General features: G+C 43.4%; 1 protein-coding gene across 3 annotated transcripts in view; it reads right to left on the bottom strand.

Moving 5' to 3' along the window:
- Positions 1 to 521: 521 nt before the first annotated feature.
- The window catches only part of FNTB (farnesyltransferase, CAAX box, beta), a 74,502-nt gene continuing 50,244 nt past the window's right edge, over positions 522 to 24,779 (bottom strand). The window contains exons 7-13 of one of the 3 annotated variants that reach the window (XM_061180914.1): positions 23,291 to 23,377; positions 17,415 to 17,544; positions 14,291 to 14,423; positions 11,413 to 11,535; positions 7,990 to 8,101; positions 6,178 to 6,292; positions 522 to 2,010 (exon numbers count right to left, since the gene is read on the bottom strand). In XM_061180914.1, coding sequence (XP_061036897.1) covers positions 1,879 to 2,010; positions 6,178 to 6,292; positions 7,990 to 8,101; positions 11,413 to 11,535; positions 14,291 to 14,423; positions 17,415 to 17,544; positions 23,291 to 23,377 — 832 coding nt within the window. In that variant the 3' untranslated portion in view covers positions 522 to 1,878. Of the gene's footprint in view, positions 2,011 to 5,461; positions 6,293 to 7,989; positions 8,102 to 11,412; positions 11,536 to 14,290; positions 14,424 to 17,414; positions 17,545 to 23,290; positions 23,378 to 24,779 lie in introns of all 3 variants that reach the window. The other 2 variants (XR_009699434.1, XM_061180915.1) reach the window with 2 other exon arrangements.

Here is a 24,779-nt window from a genome sequence, read left to right as displayed (position 1 = left end):
AGGACGTGGCTCTGGCTTATGCTCCACCTCCGAGGGTACCCTCTCCTTTCCTGTCAAGGAGGGGCAGGCCACAGAGCACCCGCCTTCTCGGCTTCCCCCTGGGAGAGGGTCTCTGCCCAGATGAGGAATGCCAGGTGACACAGGATTCCAACCTGCCCCTGGCCAGGACGTCACCCACCCCACCTGCTGCTGAGTGCCTGCGTGAGGGCTCGGGAGCGCAGACCCTGCTCGCAGCCAGCTGGAGGAGACAGACTCCCAGACCGTGAAACTGTGTGTGGAGTGCTGGGACAAACTGAAGTGCTCCGGGGGGCTTTTCCCCTCCTTGTCCTCGACTGGAGAAGGGGTGTGAGGGAGGAAGGCAAGTCAGACCTCTTTGTAACTACTGACTCGCCCGGCCTGCAGTCGCACACGGGAGGAGACTGGCGACCCACGAGCAAGCTGCAGAACTCCGAACGCTGGGCACTCGGAAGGAATTTTCTTGGTACCAGTCACAAATGAGAGACATCATAGAAAAGGTTATTCTTTTACTATTTCAAGGAGGTAATACATAGCCCAATACACCAAAGCACTAGGGAATTAGAGGCAGCAGATGGCCAGAGTTTTTGAGAAGAGCCTTATGCTGCATCTCCAGGCCCCCATCTGCCCACAGCCCATGGCTGCTTATAGAAGGGCCAGACCAGCGACATGGAGCTCGCTATGACCGTAGCAGTGGACAAGTGAGCCAACTCCTCAACACCCCACTGACCGAGAAAGGGTTCTTCTGTGAGGGCAGCAGAGGCCCTGCCAGGCTGAACACGCCAGGCAGCGCTCAGCCCTGCCCCGGCCAGGTTTACGTGGCTACTGCCTCAGCAGCACCCAGCTTATCTAGCACTTGGTTTTATTTCTCTGAGCCTGGAGTGGGCAGGATGTGAACAAATCCTGAGTCAAAAATTAAGGTGAAAGTCTTTCTTAGTAGTGTTAATACTTGGGGCGAGAGAAGACAACACTGTCTTTGAGGAGGGTGGGCTGGGAGTTGGTGGAAGACAGATGGAAACAGACTGGCCACGGGCTGAAGGTGCTGCCTTACGGTCCTCAGAGGGCCTTTTCAGGGCACCTGGTGGGGGTGGGCTGAGTGGGGGCGCTCTGGGGCTGCTTCCTCTGGCACAGAGTTGAACTAGAGGTTCATTTTCCACTCATAATTGGCTTCCCGGGTCTAAGTCACCACAAGTGGGGCTGAAGCAAATCCTGCCCATGCACCTGCCCAAGCCAGCCTTGGAGATGTGTGGTCAGTGCCCAGTGTGGACAGGGAGGGACTCACACCTCCCGAGACCTTTCTCCTCCCACCCCAGCTCCTTCCCCTTGCAAGTAACCAGGCTGGGAGGTGAGCGCCTCGGGCACCTCTGAGTGAAGTGCCACCATGTTTTTTTCCTGGAGAATTCATTTTGGTGGGATCCAAAGCCCCTGCCTAGGCATGGAGCAGACTTATTTCCCCCCACGGAGGCCACCTTCCTGGTGACTTGACGGTGGCACAAGGAGGAATCGCAGCAGCAACTCCAGATGCCGTAACACTCATAAACATCATTCACTGCGATGCGCCGGTCGCACTGGAGAGCTGCACTGTTCCCCAGCCAACCCTGGCCAGGCCAGAGCGGGTTCAGATGCCGCGTGGCTGAAGATTTTTGGTTGGACAGGAGTGGAAAGAATTTTTTAAAAACCACACCACTGTGTTCTCTAAACACAGAGCCATCAGTTTTGTTTTGTTTAACAAGAAAGGACAGAGGACCAAGCTTCACAGCGGCCAAGGCTTGTGCAGCACAGAATGCAGTATGTATCGAAATGTATAAACCTTGGTCTGAGTGGGGAGGTGGGTGAACACAGAGCTGCGGCACACCATGTCCTCTAGTCAGTGGCAGGCTCTGCTGTTGCCTCATCCTCATGCTCCTCGAAGCCTGGAACTGGCTTCTGCAGAAAGTGCATGGTGGCCTGGATCACCTTATCTGGTCCAATATTGTACACAGGGTGAGTGGGCTGCTGCAAAGAGAAGAACAGATGCCAATTAATCACCCCAGTGGTCCTTGGAAATGTGCACAGCCTCTGCCCATTAAATGCACTTGTAAAAATGTAACATAAGGAATCATCAGAGATGCGCTAGGATCTCACAAGGCCCTAATGTTCAACAACAGGGTATTGGTAAAAACATGTTACAGTATGTGGGACACAAAGGAATATTATAGAGCCATTAAAAAACATGCTTTCAAATATTTGATGATATTGGCAAATACTTATATTAAGTGAGGAAAACAGTATGAGTGATATTATCCCAAACTTACTTTTTAAAGTGTTGATAGATGTGATTTATATAAATAGGCAAAAAATGGACATATGCCAAAATAGGAACCATGACATGACTGTTTTAAATTTTCTTATTTATACTTTTATATATATTCCAATTATTAAAACAATGAACATGCATCTATATTTATAATCAAGAAAATGGACCACAACCCTGTTACACTTCAGTAAAGGTGTCAGGCCATATATAAATTATTTTATATTATCCCACTGCACCACAGAAACCCAAAATAAACTTTGGTCTGAGACAGGGCACAATCCTAGGCCAGTATTCAGGACTCTTCCACCCTGGGACAATGAAGAAGGGGACATAATTGCAAGAGATTTAAAAAATTTTAAGAAAATACTATGAGCAACTTCATGCGAAAACATATAAAAATTCAGATAAACTGAACAGTTTTATAGAATACGAATTTTCAAAATTGCTCAAGAAGAAATTCTTTAAAACCTATATGAATAAGTTAAATCAATAACAATTGTTTTTTCTGCTACCACCATTCCCCCCCAAAAATACCAGGCCTACATGGTTTCTCAAGCAAGTGTTAGCTTACAAGATAATCTCTAACTTATACAAACTTTTCCAAAGAAAAAGTAGAGTAGGAAGACACCCGTCTAATTTTATGAGGCTATATTATCCTGAAACACAAACTGGAAAAGAATACAATAAAACAAAATTTTAGATCAGTCTTTCTCATGAACACACATGCAAAAAATCCTAAATAAAAATACTAGCCAAAAATACCAGCAGAGCGAATCCAGCAGGTGTTAGAACAGCACATACACCCCCCACACTCTATATCACCAAGCAGGGCTTATCCCGTAACGTCAAGGTCACATCAGAATATGCATTAACAAGACACAACATCAGATTAAAGGAGAAAAGCCAGATGAGAAAAAAGCATTCAATAAAATTTAACACTAGATTATGACTGAAATAGAACAAAAAAACAACCCAGTAGACCAGGAACAGAGGGGAACATCCTGAACCTGATATGAAATGTTTACCAAAACCTCACAGTAAGCATCCTCCTTAATGATGGAATTACAGAAACCTTCCCATTACAATCAGAACACTTTCTATTACCACCTCCAGTCAACACTGCATGGGGGTTTTAGCCAACATTACAAGGCAAGAAAAGAAATAAAATTCTTAAGAATCAGGAAGGAAAAAGCAAAACTCCTTACTTGAAGATGACATTATGTTCTAAATAAGAAATCCAAGAGATTCTATAGACAAACTATTACAACTATCAAGAGAATTCAGAGGGAATTCCCTGGCGGTCCAGTGGTTAGAACTCCACACTTCCACTGCAGGGGGCCGGGTTCAATCCCTGGTCAGGGAACTAAGATCCCGCAAGCTACGCGGAGCAGCCAAAAAGAAAAGAATTCAGCAAGGCTGCTGGGTGCAAAATTAAACTATAATTATCAATAGCATTTCTATACATTAGTAACAACCAATTACAAAATAAAATGGAGAAAAATATTCCAGTCACAATAGACACAAAAACTATAAATTTCTTAGACAGAAGTCTAACAAAAGATGTGCTAGTCCTTTATGGAGAAAATGATAAAAGACCATTAAAAGAAATGTAAAAAATCTGAAGAATTGTGTTTATAAATGAGAAGCCTTAATGTTAAAGTCAGTTCCCTCCCATTAATCTTACATTCAATGTAATTCTAATAAAAATTCCACTAGTTTTTTGTGTGTGTAACTTGATAAGCTGATCCTAAAATGCACAGGAAATCCTAAAATGCAGAAGGCAAAGAATATCCAAAGCAGTTTTGAAGAAAAAGAATGAGGTGGGTAGGTGAGACTTGCTTACCTGCATTTAAGATTTGCTTAAGACAGCGAAGATAACAAACAGACCAACGGAACAGTGTGTCCAGAAACAGTCACCTCATATACAGAAACTTGAGTATGTGACACACACGTCATACACATAAATAGGAAAGGTTGTAAACTTCAATAAATGGTGCTGGTCAATTGGTTAACCAAAATGGGAAAAAGATAAAATTATATCCCACCCACACTATAGACGGAAATCAGTTCCAAGAGAATTAAAAAATTAGATGGGATAAGCAAAACTTTAAATTGTTTAGAAGAAAATATATTTATGACCTCAGGATAGGAAAAGATTTCTTAAGTAATGCCCCCCCCCCAAAAAAACTCTCAAAAACCGAAAAGGCAAATAAAATTATTCACTTTAGAGTTAAAATCTTCTATTCAACAAAAACATTAAAAACAAAGTGAAAAGACACGTCACAAACTGGAAGAGATTCACCACACACAAACCACTGACAAAGGATTAGTATCAAGAACACACAAAGAACTCCTACAAATACATATGAAAAGAGCAAACAAAATTACAAATCAATACGAAAATGAGCAAAGGATAGGAGCTGGCTGGCAATTCACAGAAGACATAACACAAATGGCCAACAAACGTTTGAAAAGATGCTCAGCTTCACCAGTAATCAGGGAAATGCAAAACAAAACTGAGACACCATTTCACATCTGTCAAGTTGGCAGAAAGGAAAATCTGACTATGGAGCAACTCATCTTGGTGCCGTGTGAGTGTTAAATAACCCAAGCACACAGGGGCGAGGTTCAGGGCCATCTGGTGAGGAAGAAGGTGTATCTCTCTCAGAAACTGTAACTCGAGAATGTTCACTGCAACACCTTGTGTAATAGCACAATCTGAAACCATCTCAGTGTTAACCAACAGGAGACTAGAAAATTAAACTGGGGTACACTTAGGCAAGGGAATACCATACAGGAGTTAAGATGAATAAACTAGAGCAACACATATGAAGACGACTAAGCCTCTAAAGGGTAATGGTCGGTGAGAAAAGGGATGCAGAATAAATGGTGGGGTAGATACTGTTATAAAACATTCGAAAACATACAAAACAACTCTATAGTTCGTGGATACATACCTATGTAGTAATAGCACAAAAACATTTGCAGGCATGATAAATGTCAAATTTACGATGGGGTTACGCTGCGGAAGGAGGGAGGGAAAAGAACGGAAGAGGGTTGCATAGGAGGCAAATACTTGAAACATCTGAAGTGTTGTTACTTGGATTTTCTCAGTTACTAGTGAGGCTGAGCATCTTTTCATCCACCTACTGGCCATTTGTGTTTCTTCTGTTGGAATATTTCATGACAATCTGCACAGGCCCCATCATCTGACAGCCGTAGACAGTCTTAGCCGGAGTTGAGTCTCAGGATCATGACTAGGCTCACAAGCATCTCCTGCGGCCAGGCTGGCCTGGGGCTGGATGCAGGGGTGAACAGCTCGCCCGCACGGGGCTGACAGTTTTTGAGGGAAGCAGATAAAACCCAGTTAAACACACGCATGACAAATCGTGCTGGTGCTATGAAGGGCACAAACCAGGCTCTGGCAGAGTGTTTCGGGGCATCTCATTTACAGAAGGTGGTCTGAGAGGGCTTCTCCGGAGGGATGGCCGCAAGCTGAGAGCTCCAGAAGACAGTCAGCCACATGGGGACGGCTGCTGGCTGCAGATGCAGAAACTCGCTACCTCTGAGCCAGCTTCCTGGGAGATGGGAACTAATGACAAGTGGTCTGGGTCCTAGGCTGTGGGACAAAGGCACAAAGCCTCTGTCACAGGTTGGACCCTCGCCTGGAACCTTGCGTTTGCCAGCCAGATGCACATGAATGGAGAACGAGCTGCAGACAGAGGGTGGGGACGGTGAGTTCACTAGCCTGTCCGTGTCCTCGTGCAGCCGGTTCTGCAGGCCAAGAGCGGGTGCTCTGCTCTCCTGCCAGCCCCATCCTGGGGGCCCTGTGGAGAAGCAGTGGTAAGCCCCCCATCCCACCTTACCAGGGCGTTTTCGGGCACACCCAGGACCACATCGTGCAACATGGCTCCACTGCCGAAGTGCTGGGCTATGGACAGGCCGCTCAGGCAGTAGCAGGTGTGGTAGAAGTCCCGGGACCTGGAAGGACGGGGCGACTCTGAGCAGGCGTCCTCTGCTCCCCATCCGGCCCCAGCACAGCCTCTGACAACAAGGCCACCGCACAGACGCAGAGGCCCGGGGGGCACTCACGCGTCCCATCCCACCCTCCACGCACCTCGAAGCCTGGCGTCCCCCAGCAGCATTTTTCAGAGCCCCATCCTTCCGCCCTGCTTCATAGCAGGAACTGTAACCTTACAGTCAGTCCTGTCAGCTGTCTTCTGGAAAGGGCTCTCCAGGGTAGTGCTGGCTAAATTAATATAGTTTAAAAAAAAAAATCCCACATCAAAATTTCTAGGAATGGGCCAAATTCTTCCTGATAAATTGCTGGGGACTGGCCTTCAGCTGGACCAGGATGCAGAGGCAGCAGGGTGTGTGTGTGCTGGGGGAGTGGGGAGTGAGCAGCAAAGGGAACAGGATTTGACTGGTTTCCCTTTTTCTTTTAGTATGGCACCTAAAGGTATTGAATCTACTTGGTAATAGTTGCCTTGATTGTAATCTCTGTTTATGACACTCAGGAGTTTTAAAATCCTGTATCCTCTTCTATTTAAATCAGTTTGGTTAAATAAGAGGAGGGGCTTCCCTGGTGGCGCAGTGGTTAAGAATCTGCCTGCCAATGCAGGGGACACGGGTTTGAGCCCTGGTCCAGGAAGATCCCACATGCCGCGGAGCAACTAAGCCTGTGCGCCACAACTACTGAGCCTGTGCTCTAGAGCCCGTGAGCCACAACTACTGAGCCTGTGCTCTAGAGCCTACGAGCCACAACTACTGAGCCTGTGCTCTAGAGCCCGTGAGCCACAACTACTGAGCCTGTGCTCTAGAGCCCGTGAGCCACAACTACTGAGCCTGCGTGCCACAAGTACTGAGCCTGTGCTCTAGAGCCCGCGAGCCACAACTACTGAGCCTGTGCTCTAGAGCCCATGAGCCACAACTACTGAGCCTGTGTGCCACAACTACTGAGCCTGTGCTCTAGAGCCCGCGAGCCACAACTACTGAGCCTGTGCTCTAGAGCCTGTGAGCCACAACTACTGAGCCCGTGAGCCACAACTACTGAGCCTGTGCTCTAGAGCCCACGAGCCACAACTACTGAGCCTGTGCTCTAGAGCCCGCGAGCCACAACTACTGAGCCTGTGCTCTAGAGCCCGCGAGCCACAACTACTGAGCCCGTGAGCCACAACTACTGAGCCTGTACTCCAGAGCCCACGAGCCACAACTACTGAAGCCCACGCGCCTAGAGCCCGTGCTCCGCAATAAGAGAAGCCAGCACAATGAGAAGCCCGCGCACCACAACGAAGAGTAGCCCCCGCTCACAGCAACTAGAGAAAGCCCGCAGGCAGCAACGAAGACCCAACGCAGCCAAAGATAAATAAATAAAATAAATAAATTTATAAAAAAATAAATAAAAAAAAAAAGAGGAAAGAAAAGCTACCAACACAGCAATCTGTTTACCTAACTGGAGAGGGGGTGCAGGTAAGCTGGGGAAAGGAGAGCACTGGAGGGGCCAGGATGGATGGATGGCACTGGATGGGGGTGCTCCCAGCTGGGCTGCTTCCTCCCATGCCACACGTGCACTAAGCAGCAGCACGGAAAGGCCCACCCCGTCTGGCTCTGAGTAGGCCTGAGGTGCTCACCCCTCTCTCCCCGCCCCGTCCCTCCCTCCCCAGAGGCAAGGCACTCACTTGCCAGGTTTATCCAGAAGCCCCCCGGTGGGGCACTGGCAGCACATAAGAATGTACTCCTGCAGGGCCTGCTGATGAAACATCCAGCGGCTCATGCTGAGGGCAGGGTCACCTGCAGAAGACAAAGGATCAGTGTGGGCTGGAGCCTAGGAGAAGTCCAGCAAAGGATCAATGACTTCTTTGTATTTTAGGATCCATTAGGAACTGTCAGGGTTTCCCTCTATTCTCCTTGGACTAATCTTGAAAACTACATTCTTGGGACACTTGATTTCTTCACCCAAGTCCCTAGACACGTCCCTTCTCCTGAACCTTGAAGAGTCAAAGAGCAGCAGGTCAGAGCGGCACTTGGCTTTACTTGAAGTGTCCCCTTACCCTGGATGACCACCCTAAACCATGTCCCTTGCAGGCATGGACAAACTGTTTAGCTCAGCTTACCAGACTGACCTCTGCTACTGCTCCTGACTTGGTTCACAATTCCTTTCCCTGGGCTTCTTAAGACATTTCCTCCAGTGCATCTCTGAAACTTGCTAACCAGACTCTAATTAGCCAAGAGAACTCTAATGGGGTAATAATGTCTGTTTCTTCTATTGATACTTGTCTTAGCCTGGATTTAGTCTATCTGTAAAGGGAATTCGCCAACTAGTTTTTTGGCTCAAAAAATTTCCCTAAGAAGCATTCTAATAACCACCCTCCTGCATCATGTAATATGATAGCCCAAGCAGAAATTGGCAATTCTGGTGATACTATTAAAGTACTGCCAATCAGCAGTACTTTAATCAGCAGTCAGAGACTCCTGTGGACCACATGGTTATCAAGGGTGGAGGAGGGACAAATAATCAATAGATAGATGTGCACGGAAACATTTATGTGGGAATACACATATACAATGTGCATTAAGTCTCTGGTTAATTTTATACTTTGATACCTGGGCTACAAAGGTAGCAAACAATCTGTAAATGACAACCGAAAGCTAATTTTTCTTCAGGTCTTTTTGTGTTTCTATGCATTTTTCTATACAGGTATGATAATTTTGTATCTTACGTTTTTCATTTAACTCTACAGGCATACATTTTTCTGTTCTGCTACATAATCTTCATAACCATCATTCTAAAGAGCCATATAGCATTTCATTAAGTGGAAGCATAAGGTAATGGCATCAATATAGGCTCTGGATCCAAACTCTCATATATATGAGTAGAGAATCTTCCGTGGTAAAAATTCATCAAAGTTTATAGTAAATGTGGTACATAAAGAGAATATGTAGGCAAAATAGTTAATTTTGGCATATTTATATACATAGAATACTATAGAAAATAATCATTTTTAGATTTCTTAAATGAGAGATGGGAGGAGAGATGGGTGCAGTCGGAGTGATCGCCGTCTCCTGGGTTGAGCACTGGATGAGGTGCACGGTCAGCTGATGTTTGGGGGCCACATGCAAAAACCACTCATCTTCAACACCCGAGTCCCGCCCTGCCCCTGAGATGCTCACACTAGAAGAGGCACGTGGGAACTGAGCCCAAGGAAGGAGGGGCACTTTCAGGTCCCGCCTCTCATGCTCAGCCTGGCACACAGGCTTACTGAAGGAAGCGCTCACACTATTTTAATTACTTTCCTCTTTGTTCTTTCTCCACCTGTGAGCACAGGGGACTCTGTAGGAGATACATACATATATGATGGGACTTCACTCTATCTTGTTTCCAAGGTTGTTTCCAGTTCCTTGCAATCATAAAAAATGCTGCAATAAACATCTTTGTGAATCTTCTCTATGTCTAGGATTATTTTCTTCAAGTAGATTCACAGGAGTGGAATGATTCAGTTAAAGGGAATAAACATTTTTAAGGCTTTTAATAGATACTGATAAACTGCTTTAAGACTTTATATAGCTGCCAGCAAAATTTAAGATTTTCCTGTACTACCTCTAGCACTGGTTACTGTGAAAAAAAAGTTCTCAGCAATTAAAATGTTAAAAAGAAACAGTACCTGATCATTTGTTTTGATGTGCATGCCTTTAGTTACTAATTAGGGTGAATTGTTCCCATAATTTTGCTTACTAGTTCTATTTCCTTTTGAGGGTGTCTGTCCTTTGTCTTCTGAGATCCAAGAGTCAATTTTATTAATCTAGCTTTTTACTATATTTACTCTTTATCTGTATCATATGGTATACCTATTTCTCCCTTTTGGCTCTACTTTTTTGGTTATATGGGGTTTTTTAATTGCATAAATATAGTTTACACATATGTTGTAATCACAGTGTTGATTTTTTCCTTTGTGATTTCTTCTTTTAAGAAGCACATTTAATGGGTACAGGGATTTGGGGGGGCGGTGATGAAAACTCTAAAACTGATTATAGTGATGGTTGCAGAACTCTGAATACACTAAAAACTACTGAACTGTACACTTTAAATGGGTAAATTGTTCAGTATGTGAATTACATCTCAACAAAGCTGTTATTTTTAAAAGCATATTTACTAAACTTTAGGATAACTGCATTAAACATCTGTACAAAATATACCTTTACTTCATATCCTATAAGAAATAAAAGACTGTTACCTTAAGGTAAATGATAACCTATCGCTAAAATTGGAATCTGAAAAGAAAATGCTATGTGTATTATTAAAAAGATTACAGAGTGTTTCAGTCACCCCCTACATTATTGAAGTCTAAAGGCTCAAAGTTCATAAACTCGACAAGGAACTTCCTGAGATCTTGAATTTGCACATCAACACACATAATTACGGTGAGATGAAGGGAGATATGATTACAGGGTGGTAACTGTGCACTGGAGTCGGCCTTTTAAATCCTTTACATCTCTCCCTTAAAATACAGATCCCCATTATAATGTCATTCTGCATTTCAAAGGTTCCTTTTATCTGAGAAATCAAAAGTTTTTCAAACAGTAACTGACAGGTACAGCCACATGTAGCTCAATTTCACAGGTGGACAAATAAAGCCTGGGGTACATCCCAAAGAACATGGCAGCAACTAGTAACTATCAATCCAAACAGAAACTCACAGGCCTGCTGCTACCCTACTGCTCCACAAAAACAAAGTGACTCACTAATTTAGTCAGCATTTGATATTTTAAAGATATTAATAGCAATTTGTTCTTGTACTCAAATACTGTCTTCTCTACGTAAGGCAGCCACCGTATGGGCTACGGAAGAGATAGGGATTGGCCTGGGTTCATGTGCTACAGTGTGCCGGTCCCACGTCACCTTTTTAGTTATCAGTATGATCATCATCACCTTTTAAAAATGTATTTGTTCACTTACTAAAATAAAAGTAGTAACACACATGGTAAAAAAAAAAAAAAGAAAAAAAAAAAGCAGCCTACAGTACAATAGGAAAAGTACATTTCCCTCCCTCCATCTCCTACCCCTCTCCCAAAGGTACCCATTGTTAAAGGGGAGTTGTGTATACTTCCAGAAAAGCTGGGTGGATGCCAGCCTGTGTGCACACAGATAGACTGTTCTCGGCCTGGCCTTTGACACTTTCCGTTGTGTCCTGGAGAGCTTTCCACGTGAGCCCATTGTAATGCAGCTACTGTATGAAGAGATCATAATTTATTTAACTGTTAGCCTTTTGATGGGCAGTTGGGTTGTTTGCTATTAAAACTCCACTTCAACACACATCCTCTGCAATGTCTGTGCAAGTAAATTCCTGCCAGTGCCCTCACTGCGTTTAAATAATTTAAACTGATGTCTCCAAACTACCTTCCAAAAAATGCCGCATCTATTTACACCCCCTCTAACAGTGAAAAGTGCCTGTTTTCCCACACTTTCCCCAACATAGGGTATCAAATTTTCTAATCTCTGCTAATCTGATAGTAAAAACAAATAGGGTCCCACTGTTTTTATTTGCATTTCTTTAACTATCACCTTTTCGTCTGATTAATGGCCATCTACAGATGGCAGGGCTCTGATACCATGATAGGTGGCAATCAGGTATTATAAAGCAAGTCACTTACCCATGCTGTACTTTGTTTCCTCACCTGTAAAATGGGAATAATGATAGAACCCGTTTCTTTCTCTTTTTCTTTTTTTTGGCCATGCAGCTTGCGGTATGTCAGTTCCCCGACCAGGGATTGAACCTGGGCCACAGCGGTGAAACCCCGGAATCCTAACTACTAGGCCACCAGGGAACTCCCGGATAGTATTTGTTTCATAGGGCTGTTTGGAGGATCAAATGAGAAAATATATGTGCAATACTCAGTTCTGCGCCTGGCTTGCGGTGAGCACGTGGTAAGTCTTAGTAGTTGTAGCAGCTGTAGTAGAAGTTATAATAATATCAGTTCTTCTTTTTCTGTCTGTTCTGAACCTGTCTGTTCAGATCCTCTGCCTGTTTTTCAATTGGGTTGTTCATGTTTCTTACTGCTTGGTATGACTTTCTCAAATGAAATTAAGCTCTTCATCATTTATCCAAATATTTTCCCCACCTTGCTACTAGTTTTGTTTATAGAATTTCTCTTTTGTAAAATAACTTTTGTTGTTTTCCTTTATGTAAGAAAGATATATTAATTGTAGAAAAATTAGAAAATAGAATTAGAAAATAGAAGAAAACAAACATCACCTGTCATTTCACAACCCAGATACCTTCCATTAATTTTTTGGAGTCAACTCTTCACTGAAAATGGAATTACATACATACTGCTTTGAAACCTAACTTTGATCAGAGTATATTGTGAATATCGTTCTACGTCGCATCTCCTTGTGACTCCCAACGTCAGCATTTTGCCCACCACTCAAAACACTCCTGTCTTCCGGACCCCTGCCTAGTCCAGGTCCACTGTTTGCTGAGACGTGAGCTTCGGGCCTAACATGGGCCTCCATCCAGGCAGTGAAAAAAGCTGGAAGCACCAAGATTCACAGGCAACTAACTTTTCCCACAGGCAGAGCTTTGAATGTGACTAGTCCTCCAGAACTTACACTACGATAAACAAAATGTGAACCAGGGCCCCCCTGAAGACTTTGGCAGGTAGCCCTCCTGTTACGCCCTCACTAGATTTTCCTGGCAGCTGCAGAATGACTGCATCTTAATCCTGCCAGGGACAGGTTTGTGAAAGGCTGACGGTGTGACCCAGAGGCTTGACCTCACCAGTTCCAAATAAAGAGATCACTAAAACCCCAAGTTAGTTCTGTTTTGAAACGCCAGACTCTCGGGGGACTTCTGACTTCCCTACTATAGTGTTCAGCCAGAGACCGTGCAGGTTCCAGAGTCAGGGGACGTATCTCAGCTGAGACATATCTCAGCACCCTGAAACTGAAAGCCCGGGGCTCCAGGCCAAGGACTCTCAGGACAGACCACGATGGGGAGGATGGGGCGATGGGGAGACAGGACAGAGGCTCTGCTGACTTCAATTCGGTACCCAAAGTGGCCACAACTTAAATGAAATTAAGAAACGAAAGAAAGGGGCTCAGAAAAAAACAGCCAAACAAGAAGAAAACGTGTGTGGGGCAGGGTGGGGGATGGGGGCAGTAGAAAAGAATCTCATATTATACATTTGAGCAATGAATAACCCAACTACTAAGTCCAAAGAAAAGCTTCCCTCTGGACCAAGGGATCTCATTCCAAGACCAGATCCGCGCCCAGCAGGGCCTCCAGACCTCCCCTCTCCCACTGGTTTCCTCAAGACACCCTGTTCTCACATAAAATAAATGAAAAAGATGATTCCGGAGGCAGCCAGTGGCCTGAGATGTCAAGAGGTAACAAGGGAAGGCTCCCAGAAGTTTGCTCTCTGTCTCATTGCTTGGATCTGCATTCCCATCTGAGGCTCCACAGAGGTGAACCCAGGTCTCTCCGCTCCAGTGGTGCGGGGCAGGGGGGGGACAAACCCGCATCCAGGATTCTTCACTGAATCTAAAATACGACACTTCTAATGGCGGGAACCACACAGCCAGCCAGGCACAGTGGGTCTTTGCCCCAGGGGTTCTGGTTCTCTGCCCGCTTACGCAACTGCCTTTCTGTCACTGCTGTGACCATGTGCGTAGTGTGAGTTTTCAGTTCTGACGTGACACATAGAGAGTTCTGCATCGGAAACTGCGGCTTCACACGGAGTCGAGGTGGTGGGCACCGTGGAGCCAGGCACCTGCCTCCCCCCTAGCCACAGCCAGAGTGAAGCAGCAGTGGCCCCTAAACCACTGGGACGGAATCCTAGCCTGAGGCGGGAAGGGCCACGCTGGGCACCTCAAAATCCAGGACAGACAGCCTATTTCAACCCCTCTAACAAAGCGCCCTGGCCTCCGACTCGGCCAGCAGCTGAGGGGAGTCACCCAACCCTGCCTACAGCCCCTGGGCTCACCTTGGGCGTGCAGCGCACGGTGGAGCAGGGGCAGGAGCCCCGCCTGCCAGAAGGAGTAGCAGCCATCCACCAGCTTGTTGCAGCGACCCTGAAATCCACCTTCAAACCGCATCTGCCGGCTTGTCACCCATTGCTGAGCGTGAGACAGAGAAGGGAGAGGCAGCTGTAGGTTAAAAGAGACACGAAATCCAGCAAGCCCAGATCCCCAGAGGCCAATCTGGGAGGGAGGGGTCCCGTCCCTTGGCTTCCTGGCACCCGAGTTCTGGTGCTCTGGCCTCGGACTTCCTCACCCTCACTGCCACAGACTACACTACAGTGCAACATCTAGTCTAACCCTCATGAGGCAACCAGCATGAATCTCTGCTCAGGGCCTAACAGACAACTAACCACCTTTTCCCGGGTTCCAAGTGGGTTCTGGCGCTGAGAGAACAAGTGCGCCAAGTTGGCCTGAAAGGAAACCTGCAAGCCTCTCAATAAATAAGGTGTAACTAGGAAGTTTAAGGCCAGACCACCAGTGGCTCATTTCTATTCACTTTCCCTGCTCGGGGAAGTTTATTAAAAGCAGATAAATGGAATTTTGTGCTACAAGTCATCAGATGATCTCAAACTACTCTTGACTTCTACTTGGCACCTGAGGAAATTCATCCAAGATTTCCTTTTTTTTTTTTTAAAGATGACATTTTTTTTAAAAAATTTATTTATTATTTTTATTTTTGGCTATGTTGGGTCTTCGTTTCTGTGCGAGGGCTTTCTCTAGTTGCAGCAAGCGGGGGCCACTCTTCATCGCAGTGCGCGGGCCTCTCACTATCGCGGCCTCTCTTGTTGCGGAGCACAGGCTCCAGATGCGCAGGCTCAGTAGTTGTGGCTCACGGGCCTAGTTGCTCCGCGGCATGTGGGATCTTCCCAGACCAGGGCTCAAACCCGTGTCCCCTGCATTGGCAGGCAGATTCTCAACCACTGCGCCACCAGGGAAGCCCCATCCAAGATTTCTTAGCATGGCCCTTGTCCCTCGCAGGACTGGGGGCAGAAGCCGTTAGCCCTGGTGAACGAGGATGGCTCTGTGTGGTCTAGCCTCTCTGCTATCCCAGGGCAAACTGGCTGGCTGACAGAAGAAAAGAGTTTACTCTGAACCTGTAAAATGGCTCTTGGTGTCACTCTGTGGTCACACGTGATGCATTCCTCACTTATCTCCAAGTTTTCTAAACACACTCTACTATGAATATGGAGATAGTGAAGGGTTTGGCCTCGAGGAATGAGTAACCAACTGGCCGAGCAGATAATATCTCCACTTCCCTCCCAGCCCCCCAAGGCAGTTCCAGCCACCTGACAGCGACTCTCGGAGCTGCCTCACCAAACTGAAAGGTACAGAGTACGGTATTTCCCCTGTACCTACGTTCTTACTAGACTGAGTTCCTGAAAGGAGTCACTAAGGACTCTCTTCAGAAGGAGGAGTCCAGCCCTCCTTTAATTACTAATTGTAGACTTTAGATTATATCCCTGTTCAAAGTAACACCCACCCATAGAGAGTCACAATCCAAAATTCTTAAAAATACACAGAAAAACTGCACTGCAGGTGCAGGCACTAATATATCCCCAGTCAGTCTTGAATGAACCAGCGCTTTAGGATTGATGCCATTTAATGCAAGCAGGCGAAGCATTACTCAAGGAAACAGGCGCTACAGCAGGGAGTCCATGCTGCACTTTTACTTACCCCACAGATTAAGTGTTTCTAACCTAGACTAATTAATTTTTTCCAGTGCCTAAGTCCATGGATTTATTCTGTTTCCCTTGGCTATATGAATTCATAAAATCCTTCAAATATGGGTCCTAGTTCTCCCAGAGCAAACAGAGGGGAGGGAGCAGTTTGGATAAGAAGGTCGCACCTATTATGTACCAGGCTGTTTATACATGTCCTCTCCTTTGACCTTCAAAGAACTGTTACTTCTACCTTACAGAGGAAAAAAATTGAAGTTAAAACAGATTAGACCATTTTCCCAAGGTCATATGGCTGTGAAGTGGCGCAGACAGGGTTCAAATCCAGAACACTGTTATTGTAATTGAGGCATCTGCTTATTCCTTATTTCTGCCTGGGAGATGGAGCTTTTATGTTTCACGCCTTGTTGGTGATCAGTTTTCAAAATGTCTGATAAAGTCTGTGCACAAAGTTGGCCATTTTGGCATAAACCTTCAAGGCTGTAAGAACCTTCAAGAAGAGTATGCTATAGGAGGCTTCCTAAAGGTGAGGACAAAATGTTGCTGGTCATATCTGTATAGAGTATAATAGAAACTGTCTTGGAAGCTCAAGATGGGTCTCACAATCGTTCCTATGATGGGAACCTGACATCTGAACTTGGGGAGAGGAGATGAATATCAGTTGCAGCTGGTTTGCTTTGAGGTCATGGTGAGGGAATAAATGCTTCCCCAAAGATAGCTCCTTCGTGGCTCTGTGTGTGTGTGTGTTTGTGTACTAGGCCTCCAATGATAATTTAGCTATAATCTAACAAGTCCCTGAAGCTGACTGTGCTCTGAGTTCATTCTGAATATTGGGCAGGAGCTTGGAGTCGGGACATAAATGCCTGGGCCACCTGCTCTGTGCATTACCCAGCTGTGCCTAGATCATGTAAAGGTAGTTACTAAACGTTCACATAGTGCAGCAGGTAATAAATGCTTGGCTTCAAAATGCCTCAAAGCTCTTCTCATAACTTCTTCTCCCAGGAGAATCTTTCTAAGGCACATGATAACGTCTAATTTTAAGAGGCTGAAGCTATACTTCTCTTTGAAGTAGGAGGAAGGTACTCTGGCCCATACCAGATGTCCGAGGGACTCAAGAAGCCTCTGGAACTGGCCTAACACACTGTACAGAAAGTTCAGAGCAGGAAGATGGAAAGGCAGGAAGAAGGGAACTGAAACCGAGCACAGGTGTTCACCCCTTGCACTTTCTTGGTACGGTGCTGAGCACTCCAGCAACTGCATCTGAAGCTTCGTTACAGGACTGTTAGTCCACAGCTCAAGGCAGGAACTGTTAGCCCTTCCCACAGCCAACCGACCCTTAAGCCGGCATGCCTGAGCAGTCACATCTCAGGGGCCTGGGGCCTGAGAGGAAGACGGATCACCAAGTACTTACTAATAAGCTCTTCAAGTTTAAGAAGCGTTCCTTCTTGAGGATGACCAGTGCGGCCAGGCCACAGAAAGTATAGCCGCCGTGGGCTTCCATCCCAGGCACCCCGCCAACTCCACCTTCCCAATTCTGACACCTGGAAGGAGATTGAGAAAAGCAGATTGAGTGTCAACCAATGAGCACAAGTGCAGGACCATCCTGGATGGCAAAGGATGAGTTTGCTTAGTTTAATGCAACTATATTCAATAGCTGTAACTATATTCAATAGCTGTAACTATATTCAATATCTTGTAATAAACTATAATGGAAAAGAATATGAAAAAGAATATATATATAAAACTGAATCACTTTGTTGTACACCAGAAACTAACACACCATTATAAATCAACTATACTTCTATTAAAAAGTCTACTAATGTAACAAACATAGTACCTCAAATCATTACTTTTTGGAAAAAGTTATAAAATCATACGTATAGTGTGATAACCATCAGGTTAAAATAAAATTGAAAAATAATTGCTAATTCTGGTTATCTTTTAGTACAGGTCTATTGCTGATATTTTTCCTCTTTATTTTTCTGTATTTTCAAAAAGTTTCTATAGTAAAAATATATACCTTTATAACTATTCAAAGTAAACTTTTTTTTTAAATTACAATTTCCTACATTTTCAAATTACTTTATTATCATAATAATTATTATTTGGGATTAGACTATATATTAAGAGTGTATTTTCTAGTCATAAAAACATGAGTAATCTTTGGCTCAGCAATATAGGGTAATTTCTAGGAATTAATCCTATAAAGTAAGTAAGAAATGTGTTCAAAAATCAGATTGTAAGAATGTTTACTGTATTCCCATTTATAACAGTGAAATATCAGAAACAACTCAGAAGCTCAACAGTAAGGGACTCGTTATATAAATTATGGTATAACCGTATAACAGAATACTACACAGTCATTTAAAATAATGCTACAGAAGTATACTTAAAAATGTTCCAAATACATTATATGAAAAAGTTATAAAATGATAATATACTGCATGATTTTTCTGGAATTCTGGAAACATATACAGCAAATGAGTGGTTAGTGGTGGATTATAAGTGGTTAGATTTTCTTTTTGCTTGTTTATAATAAACATGTTTTATCTGTGAAATAAGAGATTTTCTTTTCAGTATGTTTTCATATAACATAGAACTTTACTTCCAATGATCTACAGGTATGTACATAGAGTCACACTCCCTACAGGTGTGTCTGCCTCACAAATCCTGACAGGTGCACAAGTGGATGAGCACTTAATCCAACTTTCGGGTGGAAGAGAAAGGAACCTGTAATACCTCCTGTCTTCCAGGTACCTCTCGTTAAAGGAGAGGCCTTGGGAACTCAGAGGACCTTTTCAGAGAGGCCCAAGGCCCAGGGAGATCACAGCACAGAGTGCAGAGTCAAGAACTGGCTACCATCCCCTGAACAGATTCTCCAGCATCCTCTATCCCCTAACCCCACCACCACCCAAAGACACACAATCCAAGTTTTCTTTCCAGTGCATTTGGCTTCATGGAGCATAGGAACAGCTCAAGTTTGAAAGGTGTGATGAGTGAAGAACATGCAAGGGACCTCTGAATTTTTTTTTTCTTAACTTACCTTTAAAAATGTTTTTTGAGTTAAAAAAATAAAAATAAAACAGTATAAAAGAATAAACAATAAAAAGTTACGACTCCTGCTGAGCCTGGCCTCCTAGTTCCTCTCACCAGCTGAGTTTCTATGTCTCAGTCTCTCTTTCTCTCCACACATACACACATGCATACACACACAATATACATTTATTTACATATTCCACTTTCCATCCCTTTGTTTTTACATGCATGAGAGCAATTTAGAAAAATTCTTTGGGAGTATCTTCTAGTTAAATATAACTGATTGAACACAAGAGTCCAGTAAAATGAAAGTAAAGGAATTTTAAAAAAGGATAAACCCACAAGGGTAAAGAGAATAGGAGAGGATATGAATACAGACAGGAGATAACAAAATTGTGAAAGCTGGAAAAGGAGAGAGATAAGACGTAACTGACTTAACAGAACCGAGAAACCTACACCAGCCCTGGGAGGAAAAGAGGGAAGAAGAAATAGAAAGCAAGGTGATATGTTCCGATGACAAGCCGGGGGACACAAGGTACCCCTAAAGTGGGATGAGTTTGAACCAAGTTGACTGGTGGTAAATTTATAAGAGAATCAGCTATACCTCCAGGTACCCAGCAGGAGATGGGAGGTTTCAGGGGCTGAATGAAGAGGAACTGAATTCCAGGATTTACAGCACAGCTGAGAGCAGGCGGAGGCACTGTACTGAGCGGGGGGATTAAGTGAGTCTAAGATCTGAGCACAGGCACCCTCAACCCCTTTCCCTATGAGTGTTTCACAAAGCTGGCTGCTAACTTCATACCCCAACCAGAAATCTGGAAGATTCTTCTCTAGGGAAATGGATAAGCCCAAGGGAAAAACCCTACAGATATTGATATATGAGAATTCCCCCATGAATGGCTGCATCCCAGCCCACCCTGGCACACACAGTTTTTTTAGCACCTGACACTTATATATGAACACCAGACATTTGAGCAAAGTCTCTTCCATGAAAGAGACTTTTATGTAAAACATGAAACAAAAATAAGACAAATAAACAAAAATAAATTGGAGGAAATAATGTAGGGCGCAGAAGTAAACTTTAAGTTATATCTTTAGATAAAATATTATATACAAAATAAAAACACTGCAAGGACAAATATCCCTGAAACAAGAAAAGGAGAGAATATAAAAAGGAAGTATTCTTTATAAATGGAGATTAAAAGTTAAAATAGAACTGCAGAAATAAAAACTCAACAGAGGGATTAGAAGATAAAAGGTAAGGGAATCTCTTAGAAAGCACAATAAGAAAGATGAAGAGATGAAAGATAGGTAAAAAATTTTTGAAAAATTAGAAGACCAATTCCACTTATTGGATGTTATAAAAAGAGCAAACAAAGAAAATGGAGGGGAAGAAGTTATCAAAGAAATAATAAAGTTTCTTGGAAGTAAAGTACATGCAATTCTAGATTGAAGATAACTGCTGAGTGCCCAGCACAATGAATGGAAAAAGAAATCCATTATCATGGTTCATCATCATGAATTTTTCAAACAGCAAGAATAAGAGAAACAAAACAAAAACAAACAATGGATTGGGAATACAGTAGATTGGGAGGCAGTGAAGCACAGTGGTTACCCTAACAGGTTTTGGTCGCTTAATTTCTTTGTATTTTAGCTTAATGTCAAATTCAATATCCCATCATTTGCTATATACGGAAACTATGACATGGAGAAGTTAAACAATTTATCCAAGGCACAAAGCTAATAAATGACAAAACTGGGCTTCAAACCCAGGCAGTCAGAATTTCACATCTAGTTAAGTGCCTAACAAACCAATCCTGCAAATAACTATATACTCTGGACAAAACACACTAAAACAACTTCCTGAGGGCTAAGCAAACTGAAAAAAGCTGGGGATTTGAAAGTTGGAGCAGTCAGTCCCTCCCCTCCCCCTCCCTATTTTTTTTCTTCCTGATATGCCCTGAGGATGGCTACAGTCACCTAACAGTGGTAGCAGCAGGTCAGGGGAAGGCAGCTGAAGCTAACAGAAGGCCCACCATGTTTCTGGCAAGAAGAACCAGGCTGACAGTAATTGAGGAGGAATCCCAGAAAGAGGAGAGCCAGAGAAGGAAAACCCAAATTCCATGTTTAAACTTTGCTTAAAATTTTACCTGACCCTGAATCACACATGCATTGGGCAAACTGAAAGCAGCTTCTGACCAAGAACGGATCCAAGACCTGAGCCCCTGCCCACTGCAGGTGTGTCTAACCAAGTTGATTGCCTGCTAAAGGAAAAATATCAACACTCTTTAAAGCAATCTAACAGAATCCAATCTCTACAATATAACATCACAATGTCCAGGGTACAGTCCAAATATTACTTGACATAGACACTCAGGCAAGTGAGACATGTCAACTCCAAGACAGCCAGATGTTGAAATGACCAGGCAAGAATTTTAAAGTAGATATTATAATTTTATATTTACCTCAGTGAAGTGAAGAAAAATACACTTGTAATGAATGAAAAGATGGGAAATCTCAACTGAGAAAAACAGAAAGTATAAAAAAGAACCAAACCCAGGTAATCTGGATCAAAAGGCTATATACTCTCAATCTTTAAACTATTGCTCCCTTACTATTGAGTATTACATACCAAATCCTCAGTAAATGCTGGTTACCATTATTATCAGCCTTTTTAACAATGACACTGGTAGCCAGAAGATAATGGAGCAATGCTTAAAAATTCTGAAGGAATACAATTTATCCAGTTTCCAATTTAGAAGTCTCTAACCAAATTAACTATAAATCAAGTGTGAGACTAGAATAAAAATACATGCAAAATCTTTAAAATGTACCTCCGAAGTTCTCTTCCTGGGGATCTGTTGGAATACGATATGTGATTCATTAAAATGAGTGAGTAAACCAAGAAAAAGGAGGACGGGGCTTTAACAAAGCAGAGAAGTGAAGTGAATTTCATGCTGAAAGGAAGCTTCTGGATGCCTGCTGTGCAGCAAGCTGAGAGCAATCTGTCCAGTCTGAAGCAGGAGGGCAGAGGCCCCAGGAGGGATAACTCAAAACGCACATGCACACACACACACACACAAACATACACACACACACACACACACAAGAGAACTGATACATTACCTGAAGTGTTCAACTGTACTGAGAATAATTTTATAGCTCTGGCAGAAAATTCGGGAATTAAGAAGTAATAATTAATTCCAGGAAAGTAGAAGTTATACAAAAAAAGTAAATATGATCATAGTATCTCATTTGGTTTAGCTGAAAATTGTATTTTCATAGTAGTAAGTACTACTTTGATAAAAATTAAAATGTAAAAAATAAAACAATACAGCTTGGATATAATTCCTCAATAGTACGTATAAATCTACTATACCTTTTTTTTAAATTATGAAATAATTTGAAGGATCCAGGAAAGAATAGCAAATAATATATAGAACATACATGTACCTAACACCTAGCTTTGATTTAGCCATATGCATTTCAGGTTTTTTTATTTTAAACAAACAATTACAGATACAATTGAAGTCTCCTGAGTACAGACCTCCCTTAATCTCATTTTCTTTACTTTCTCCCCCGAAGTAACCACCATCCTGAATTTGGTGTTTATCCTTCCCAGCATGTTTTTATATTACTACATGTGCCTCTTCCCATAAACAGTATAGAATTGTTTTGTATGTTTTCAAATTTTAAGCAAATGTGATCTGCATGTTTTCTTTAACATCCTTTTTTTCCCCTCAACAGTGTTTTTGAGATTTACCCATATTGATACATGTAACTCTAGTTCATTCATTTTAATTGCTATATTATATTTCAGTATGACTACACCACAACTCACTTATCCATCTTGTGCTTGTGAACATTTAATCTGTTTCCAGCGTTTTACTATTATAAACAAGTCCTATGTTTGTCTCTCTCATGCATGTGGTGTGAGTTTCTGGAGAAGTGGAATTTTGGGGTCATCAGCAAGGGCATCTTTGAGATATTTCCAAATTGCCCTCCAAACTGGTTTAAATCCATTTAGGCGCTGACCAATACTGTTTACCCAAGGTTTTGATCCTTGCCAATCACATTAAAGAAAGTTTGGAAAAGAAGAAAACTTTTAAAGTATTTTTGAAATGCACAATCCTTCAACCCAGACATGTCTTGTAATTTTATATTCCCTTCTCTGTTCCTTCTGTACTTTATTTTTCAGAAGTCTTGACCGCCTGCTGTCTAAGAGGCAGGACAAATCCCAGCTTCTCTCACCTTGCGATCCATTCAGCAGTGCCCTCAAACAGGTCTGGAGTGATGATGTTGGTCAGAGAAGCTACCGAGGCGGCACAGTACGCACTTCTGGAAGGACAGAAATAGAGGGGAAAGTATTAAGCTTTAAGGAGGAGCTTGAACAAGGCTCACTGAACTTTTTGGGCGGATTGCTCTCTGCCTCGTAAGCTGTGATCACTGCCTGTCCTCACTCCAAGCCCACTGTCAGTCCTCCTGGGTCTCCAACCAGGAGCTCTGACATTCTATTTTGATAGAGTTGCTCATGGCACAGCCTCAGTGAAAGAACATGACATTCTATTCTCCCTACCTCCACATGGTCAAATCTACACCAGACGAAATAACAGCCATAACAATTCCTGTTGACAGTGAATTCAGCTCTTCTTTCAAAGACCTACAATGGCTCCCAAAATTCCATGCTGTCATTCAGGTATTTCTGACATGCTCATTCAGTTGTCAGTACTGTTTTTAGGTCCAGGACTTGTCTGTTTACGGCATGGACAAGTTAAAGGTTAACTGTATCTTTTCCAAACAGACACAACTCCAAAGCAGGCCGCCAGACCACACTGGCTGCTTAGACCAGGCAAGAGGGACCAGAATATATGAGCCCACTCAGATCCATTCCTTAGGTTTCTAGAGCAAGAAAAGGGTTTTGATTTCAAGCATCCCACCAGTACACACACACACACACACACACACACACACACACATATACTCTTTAAAGAGAAAAGAAAGAACATGTCTTTTTTCTTTTTCCCCCCCATGTTATCCTACATGATTTGGAATAATTCTTGTCATTCCATCCTGCCAGCCCTAATTCTTCTCAGGACACCTTTTATTTCAGCTGATCCCTCTATTATGGAACACGTCTACAAACTGTCTTTTCTTCCCTTCCAGGGTCTTTTCAAACATCCAACATCTCAGCTCTGTTTTATGTTGAAGACAAAACCAGTTTGTTCTAATTCTGTTTACAGATCCTTTTTCTAAGGGCTCCTAAGGAATATAAAAGGGAGGAGAGAGAAGGGTCCAGCTTCCGTATTGTTCAATATGGACATAACACTAAGCCAAGTGCACTGAGGCTTTCCAGTGAGCCACAGGCATTATTCTCCTCCCAGCATTTTTATCAGCCTGCTCACGCAGGCCAAAGGCACAGCAGAGGCTGAGTTATACCAGCGGGCATCAGAAGCATGAAGAGTCCTTTCTGCCAAATGTTACTATCTACCGTAAGCTAACTTCGAAAGTCTGACCTGACTGCTCTCAGGTCTCAAGCCTCTCAAAGGGCTTCAAAGGTATTTGCTCTTGAATCCAAACATAACCTCTGAGGTAGGGAGGCGGCGAATACAATGCAGTCGCCTCATAAATGGAAGACCTGAGACCTGCTGCCAGATCTCACACTGAGACGGGGAGCGAACAAAACACACCTTTTTCGAGCATCTTCTTCCTCTCTCCCTCTATCCAGACGTCACATCTCTCA

The sequence above is a fragment of the Eubalaena glacialis genome, chromosome 2 (genome assembly GCF_028564815.1).
Source record: "Eubalaena glacialis isolate mEubGla1 chromosome 2, mEubGla1.1.hap2.+ XY, whole genome shotgun sequence".
Classification (NCBI taxonomy): Eukaryota; Metazoa; Chordata; class Mammalia; order Artiodactyla; family Balaenidae; genus Eubalaena; species Eubalaena glacialis.
The sequence above is the reverse complement of the archived record's forward strand: the minus strand, read 5'-3'. Positions and strand labels throughout refer to the sequence as shown.